The following is an 8,362-nucleotide window of genomic DNA, read 5'->3' as shown; positions in this document are numbered from 1 at the left end:
TCAATAGAGTATCTAGCCCTTTTGAAGGCTATGTATTCTTCAAATATGACATCTCTACTGAGTTCAATATTACTATGTTCAGGTACAAATATCCTATAGGCTTTAGAAGTTTCACTATACCCAACAAAGATTCCCTTTCTTTTAGAAGGTTATAGTTTAGTTCTTTTCTCTTTAGGTATATGAATATAAACAGGCCATCCAAATATCCTAAAGTGAGTGATGTCAGGTTTTATACCTGTGAAAACTTCTTCAGGGGTTTTATCTTCAATGTGGGAGTGAGGACATCTATTTTGTATGTATACATCAATGTTGGAGGCTTCCGCCCAAAGATGTGTTTCTAAGTTTTTGTCAAGAAGCATGACTTTGGTTGCCTCTACAATGGTTCTATTCTTTCTCTCAACAACCCCATTTTGTTGGGGGTTGTAGGGGACAGTGAACTCCCTCTTAATCCCAACAGCTTTACAAAATTCTCTAAAGATGTCTGAAATGTATTCCCTCCCATGATCAGTCCTTAAGTTTTTTATTTTTCTTTTGGAAGAGTTTTTAGAGAGGGATTTGAATTCCTTAAATCTCTTGAGAATCTCTTCTAATTCCTTACGTTTAAGAAAATAGATCCAAGTCTTCTTGGAGAAATCATCAATGAATATTACATAGTAAAGGAACCCCCCTAATGATGGTACAAACATTGGCCAACATAGGTCAGAGTGAACTAGCTCTAAAACATTGCTTGTTTTCCTAGAACTATTTTGAAAGGAACTCTTAGTATTTTTGCCTAGGGCACACTCCTTACATGTACCAGAATGGTATTGTTTTAACTTAGGCAAATCAATTACTAATTTTTCCATTGAACATAAAGCACGAAATTTTAAATGACCTAATCTTCTATGCCAAATTTCATTTGAATCTACAATCTCATGAAGTAGGGCTAGGTTAGATTCAATACATACCTTGTATAAATAGCCTTTTCTATGTCCTAGGGTTGTAGCCTTCTTGATGGAAGAGTTCTATGGCCATACTAGAACTTTACCATTCATGAATGCTATTCTGTACCCATCATCTTCAAGTGTGGATATGGAGATTAAGTTCCTCTTGATGCCAGGAACATATAGGACTCCAGTGAGTTGAAGAGACATGCCCGTCTTCAGCTTAATGGTGCAGGTACCGATGCCTTTCACTGGATGTGCAGAGTCATCACCAATGGTTACTTCCTCATCAGTTTCTTCTACCATGGAATCCAGTAATTCTCTATACCTAGTGATGTGTCTTGAAGACCCACTGTCAATGATCCAGGTGTTAGATTTATTGGACACTTGACTGGAGAGAGAAGAGTAGAATACATTCTTCTCAGAGTCATATTCTTCCCCTTTAACTTTTGCAAATGTAGCTTGTTGTTTGATTCTATCTAGACATCTTGCTGCATAGTGTCCATATTGATCACACCTAAAGCATTGAATGTGAGAGTTGTCTCTTTTAGATGATCTTTTGTCATGTCAGTTCTTTCTCTTTTTGAAGTGTTTCTTCTTATTTTTCTTGTTGGAGTTGGTATTTAAAACATGGAGATCTTCATCTATATTATTTTGTTTGATCCCCTTCTTATTTAGCCTTGACTCTTCTTGAAGACAATCTGCTCTTGGCCTATCAAATTTTGGAAATTTATCTCTTCCACTGATGCCTTGGACAAATGTCTCCTAGGTACTAGACAACCAATCTAGAGCAATGAGCATTAGCTCTTTGCTCTGGATCTCATATCCAAGCATTGCTATTTCAACCCTTAGGGATGATATCCGCATAAAGTATGCATTGATTGACTCCCCTTTGTTCATACTTATATGATTTATTTCTCTTTTTAGAGCCAGGGTTCTACTTGCATTATTTATTTCAAATGCACTTTTGAGTGATTTGAACATCTGATAGGCAGTTTCATGTTTTGTTATTATTGGCATGATGTGATTCTTACTCCATCGACTATAATCTTCATAGCTTTTTCATTTCGCTCGACCCATGTTGATTTGTCAGGTTCATCGTCTGGTTCTTCAGATTCAACTTTAATAAATGACTCAACCTTGTTTTCTTTTAGAATCATTTTAATTTTGAACTTCCATGCTGAGAAATTGTCGCCTCCTTCAAGTCTATCCTCAAATCTGATAAAGTTAGCCATGGGAAATATGATGTTTATATCTTTAGTTTTGAACTTCTCAAATTTGAATGCCTCGGGTTTGATCATTGTGGCTCTGATACCATGTTGATGATCCTCAAATTTATGTTCAAGTCTGAAGTGTTATATATTATTAATTCTTTACTGATATTCTCTATTTCTTATGCCTCAAGTTGCTGAAGATAACATTAATAATTTCGATGCATCCTCAACACTCCATTTGCATTTATTTATAGTCCTATGGTTCACCGATCAAGGCATGCCTTGATCGGTCATGTCTTTTAGACATGCCCGATCAAGACATGTCTTGATCGGTGCATAGACACAGTTTCAACTAAGATTCACGCTTAGCATATGTTAACACCGATAACTATCGGTCATGTCATTTCCTTTTATCGTGAGTTATGCCGATAGCTATTGGTCACGATATTTAATGTGCCGATAACTATTAATGATCGGGGCAACATGAATTAGTATAGATGCCCGATCAATGATCGGGATAAGTTAACAAATAAATGATCGGTATTTAACATGCATTTTTAGAATGATAACTATTATAGTTATCATATGATAGCATTTAATTGATGCTATCATATGATAGCTATGGTAGTTATAATTCTAGTCTAATCACAACATGAGTAATGCTATTGATTATGAGGTTTATATATTTAATTGTAGTTATATCGATAAGGTAGATGATTAAATGAGAGATAAATGAAGTCTCTCATTCAATCATTTATCTTACCGAAGCTACTACGTTTCAACAACTATTTTTTGAAATTTGGCTAATAGTTCAAGTTTTAAGGTGACCTAAATCACCACACTTTTAATTTTTTTATTTAACCTTATTTAAATCGCTAGAGAGTTTATTTTGTTAGATTTTTAAACTCAAAGATTTGCCACAATATTTGATACATGATTAGGTTAGATTTGCCAAAATTTTCTAATTTATTGTAGAAATATAAATTATTTTTTCAATAATATATCATAATTATTAGTTACTTTAGGATTATATCAACGATATTTAGTTGCCACCATTGATTTAAAATATAATCTAATGACCATAATTGTATTCCATGATGTAAATTGTACCTACAAATTATTTTTAATACTAAAATTTTAATACTCATGGGGCACAAAATTGTTTTTAGGCAGTTGATTTCCATTGAGGTCAACAATTAAAAAGCAATTTCAACTACCATGAGCATTCCAATTTGTAGATATTTATTGCTATGAAGCACTAGGAGATATCCAACTTGAGTGAGAAGGAAGTTGATAGAATGATAAATCTTTGTATGTGTTCCATTTTCTTAAAGCAACATTTTTATTAGCATATCTTTCGTTTTAAAAAAAAAAAATTATTTTTATAGGAAAAAAATTTTACATTAAATTTTAGGTCTTTTGTTTTCTAGAACTGTTACAAGTGTGGTTGTCATTGCACCAAAAGATCGACCTATTAATGTCTGATACAACCACTAGATTTATAGAATCCACAAGAGGCAGTTAAGCCATGGCACAAACCCAAGTGGTGCACTGCACAACACAAGGAGAACAAGGGTGCACACCTTGCAACAATCCCCCCCAGCGCAAGTGAGGGGTTTAAACCTGTGACCAAGCTCTGATATCACTTGTTACAAGTGTGGTTTTCGTTGCACCAAAAGATCGACCTGTTAATGCTCGATACAACCAATAGACTTATAGAATCCATAGGAGGTAGTTAAGCCATGTCACAAACCCAAGTGTTGCACTGTACAACATAAGGAGGCCAAGGGCGCACACCTTGCAACAAGAAGAATGTATTTGCAATAGTAATTAGTACATACTCTTATTATTTTCTAAGATTCGCCAAGGTTTTCTATCAAAAAAAATTTATGTTAAAAAATTTGCCTATAAAAAGTTAATATTTTTCTTTAAAAAAATGAAAGATTCATCAATAAAAATGTTTATTTATTTTTTCAAAAAAGTTAATATTCATTAAGAATTTATATTTTTTTGGGGGGGGGCGGTTTCTTAAAGTAATCATTGATGGGGGTCTTGTTTTGTGAACATTCTAAAAGAAGAATAAGGCTTAAATCTATATTTTTGAAGCCATTAAGAGCGGTTTCCAATTCTAGAATTGAATGTTCATGGAAAATGCTCTTTGTATTCACCATAAAGAATTGTGCTCTAAGAAGATTGAACACATACAATGATTTATCATTCTATCAACTTCCTTCTCACTCAAGTTGGATATCTCCTAATGCTCCATTGTATTAAATACCTATGTTGTTCCAGAGAATATTGCCATTGCAAAAGAACAAGTTTTACCTGAAGGTTAAGGAGAAAATATAACCCTCGGGTTTATGTAAAGTTTATAATGCTGTTGTTTGGTGTTGTAAGTAATGTTTTTTTTTTATCTCTCTACATATATGTTATGTACAACTAAAAAAGTAGTATATTTTGTTGTTAGCTACTATGGTTTGAATTGAGAAATGCAATCTCCTCCATCTATATATTTTTGACCTTATGTTACAACCTCTTTTGGTTCTTGGCTGTCATGTAACTCTATATTTTATTATTAAGTTTAGACTCAACTCCTTTTATATAATAATATCTTAAACAAATAAATAGACAATTCTCATAATTATCTACATGTAAAACTGAAATCATACATATTAGGTCACAAGAGCATGACTAGAAGGTACAAAGAGCTTATATAAGGGTACAAAGACCTTATATGAGTAGTATAAGTATTATGAAGTATTCTAGAGCACTCTAATTAAATTTAAGGGTTGGTAGATAGCTATAATTCAAGATGGAGAAGTCTAAACCTCATTGATGTGGTGGCTTCAAAGAGTTCCATCATATACGAATCCCCATCCATGCTCCACTCAAAGAAATGAATGAGTTAAGCCAAAATATGGTTAATGTTACATCAACCATGGCTACACCTGGGCACCCTCTCTTTATCAAGCAACTCTTTATCTCTCACAATATCAACATTTTTGCTCATAAAATATCTCCAGATTGAATTCTAGGTGATCTTCCCAGATGGATGGGTCTCTTCTAATAGCCCGAATAGAGGATTTTTAGTATCCATTATTTAGTTGTATTAGAATTAAGTCATGCAATAAGAATGACATTTCTTGTACTTAAAATTGCATGTCATTTAAAAACTATAAAAAATAAAAAAAGTCTATCAATAATTATAAAGATAATACTTTTATTGATAAACAATTTTAGACTATAAATAATAAAAATGATATAATGTAATGAATTTATTTTAAATGAAATTAAATCAAACGAGAAGAATTTTTAAAAGAAGCTCTCAATATTATAGAAATGTAATTTATTCTTCATAACAGTTTTAATATTTAAATATTATTTAAATAATAAAATATTTATTATTTTCAAATTAAATGTCATTTTTTTATGGAGGTTTGTTCACAAATTCATTTTTGTCCATAAATCTCTCTGGCTTGAATTCCGAGGATCTTCCCACAACGATGGGTCTCTTCCAATAGCCCAAATGAAGTATCCCCCAACTGTACAGTCTTTTGTGGATTCGTGCGGAAAAATCAAGGGTAACACAGGATATAACCTCAGCGTCTCCTTCACCACACACTGCATGTACTCTAAGCTTCCTATATCACGCTCACATACTGTCCTTTCTCTGCCGACCACCGACACTATTTCCTCTTGCATTTTCTTAGCCACACCAGGGTTTCTAAGAATCTCACTCATTGCCCATTCTATTGTAGCAGACGTCGTTTCAACTCCAGCCAAGAATATATCATGTAGAATTTGTATAGCCTTGTTAGACCAACAAACTTGGAAAAAGTTATATTAGGGATTGTATTATGAATTAAAAAAAAAAATAGATACGTACAAAAACAATGGCCTCAATATTTTCCTGTGTGATTGCCCTTCCATCAAGGCTTTCTATTTCTAAGAGCACGTCAATGAGGCCTTTAGTAGCAATATTCTGCTCCTTGCCTCTATTATCTTTTTAATCACTTGCGCGATCAAATTGTGTACCTTTTCAGCTGCCGCTACACGCCTTGCAAACCCATCTAGTCTATGTAAGGAATGAAGTCCCCAATATTGACAGCTCCTACTTTACCTACAACCTCTAAGGAAAGCTTCTTTATTTCTTACCCATTACCACCCACTTTAGCGTGACTATGAGAAAAAATTTTAGTGTCGAAAAGGATTCGCCACATGACTGCCTGCATAAACGATGAAAACAAGTTGGTGAGATTAACAAGTTTCTCACCCTGCCTAGACATCTCCCACACTGAATGAATAGCCAAAAGCATTTCTTCCTCTTGTGTACATCTGAAGGAATCGATCCTTTTGGTATTCAACAATTCTACCACACATAGCTTCCTCATGTGTCTCCAATAAGGCCCGTAAAGAGACAATATTAGATCTTTGAAATTATAGCCAATATATTTTCCTACAGCAGTAAGAGGTCGGTTGGCAATAAACTTATCGTGGGTTTTCAAGAACTCCTTGGCCATAGTAGAAGAAAGAAACCACAACAGGGGGAACAAAACCCAATTTCAACATCATAATGGGCCCATATTTCTTACCAAGTTCATGAAGATCACGATGGGGTAGTCTTTTCAGATTACCAATAATAGGCCATGGAAATGGTCTAGGGGCTAATCTCGATCTTGATGTATTTTGGCTTTGCACGCTAAATCTATACAAAGCCCACCTAGTGTAGACATATTTGGTCCCAACGGCTATCCACATGCTATCTCTACTTTGAGTTTCTATGTTCTCTCTTATGTCCATTTCCATTGTTTTCCAATTAGCCTTCTTTTCACTAATTACCATAAAAAGAGAAAATATTTAATACATTTAAAAGGATAAAAAATACAGGTTGCATTATCAAATTGCAAGGGAACTAATCTATTTTGTTGGTTAATGAAAAGATCAATTTAAGAAGAAGAATCAACGATAAGGATTGTGGAGGAGAGGGCCAAAGATCTCCTTGTTGCCTAAATTTATCTTATGTTATGAAAAAGATAATTTTAGATATTTGGCTAATCGCCTAAGTTTTATACTAACAATTACATTGTAGTTTGTTGGACACAGGAAAAAACAAACAATTTAATCTTTTATGGACTTAGTAGTAATAGAATGTGTATATATAAGTAACATAGTATAAGCTATGAAGCCGAGAAAACTTCGTATCAAGTTTTTCTAAAATGAATCAAACTTCTTGTGTGGTCAACCCAACATAGAAATAATTTCTTTGTTTCATCGCCTAGTCGATTGAGGAGACAAGGACCACTTTTTGGAATGCTGGTGATTTTTGTTGCTTCATTAAAGTGTGTATTCTTGTCACACTTTATATTACACTATGTTTCTTATTTCTATTTTTGATTGAGTTGGGTTATTTATGCATTAATTGTGAGTATATTTTGGTGTTTATTGTTGTAGTGTCCTAAATTGTACTCACCTACAATTTTGTCCTCATTTAGGCCCCACTTTGGCATTTTTCCTCTAAGGCCTAATTAAAGAACTAATTCAACTCAGACCAAGTATCAAACACATTTATTTACTATCTTTTCTAACTCCCTAAGATCCTAGAGCCTTGATCTATAGCACCATGATGCCCAACGCTATGGTCCTCTCAAAAAGGGCCCATCTTGGGGCCTCATAATGGTCACCTAATTTGGGTGGGGACCTAGATCCTGTGTCAGCTTATGTTGGAAATTCAATTTGTTTTTCCATCAGCAAATATAAAAGGAGGACTACACCTCTCATTTCAAATATAAGCAATCACCGAATGAATTCAAGATCTCAATTACACTCTAGCAAATTCAAGTGAGCACTTGCAATTAGTATTCTATCAAGCATTGAAGCAGAAGTGAAGTAAAGATTCAAGCATTGGAGATAACATTCATGTTCTATTTCTTATGAAGACTATCTACATGAAACCCTAATTCATTGTCAAGACAAACAAAACTTCATTAAAGGTATATTATTAGGTTTTCATTCATTTTAGCCTTTTCCTCAGAAGGAAAGTATTTTACTGCAGTACTTCATTTACATTTTCAATTCAATTTCATGGTTAATTCCAAAATTGAGGTTTGACCTAAGGCAAACCCCTATTCCCAATAATTCTCCATTTTTAACTATGTGCAGGAACAAATACAAAGCCGCGTTTCATAGGATCGACATGGTTCACAAAGATGAACAGGTTCACCTTTT

At 33.8% G+C, this 8,362-nt stretch overlaps 1 protein-coding gene across 1 annotated transcript; it reads right to left on the bottom strand.

Annotated features, from left to right (window-relative positions):
* Nucleotides 1-5,578: 5,578 nt before the first annotated feature.
* On the bottom strand, nucleotides 5,579-6,657 carry LOC131076232 (flavonoid 3'-monooxygenase CYP75B3-like). Its single transcript, XM_058013306.2, has 3 exons — nucleotides 6,293-6,657; nucleotides 6,152-6,212; nucleotides 5,579-5,947 (listed from the first exon to the last, which is right to left on the bottom strand). The coding sequence occupies exons 1-3, from the start codon at nucleotides 6,655-6,657 to the stop codon at nucleotides 5,579-5,581; spliced, it is 795 nt and encodes a 264-aa protein (XP_057869289.2).
* Nucleotides 6,658-8,362: the final 1,705 nt, after the last annotated feature.

This window comes from Cryptomeria japonica, unplaced genomic scaffold (assembly GCF_030272615.1).
Source record: "Cryptomeria japonica unplaced genomic scaffold, Sugi_1.0 HiC_scaffold_171, whole genome shotgun sequence".
Taxonomy (NCBI): domain Eukaryota; kingdom Viridiplantae; phylum Streptophyta; class Pinopsida; order Cupressales; family Cupressaceae; genus Cryptomeria; species Cryptomeria japonica.
The sequence above is the reverse complement of the archived record's forward strand: the minus strand, read 5'-3'. Positions and strand labels throughout refer to the sequence as shown.

What these genes read in the sequence shown, in the direction of transcription:
- LOC131076232 (XM_058013306.2), bottom strand. Translation starts at nt 6,657, where the DNA reads ATGGCCAAGGAGTTCTTGAAAACCCACGATAAGTTTATTGCCAACCGA. An exon ending in GCTAAAGTGGGTGGTAATGG is followed by an intron (nt 6,213 to 6,292) that starts GTAAGAAATAAA and finishes TTCCTTACATAG; the next exon opens with ACTAGATGGGTTTGCAAGGC. An exon ending in TACACAATTTGATCGCGCAA is followed by an intron (nt 5,948 to 6,151) that starts GTGATTAAAAAG and finishes TGGTCTAACAAG; the next exon opens with GCTATACAAATTCTACATGA.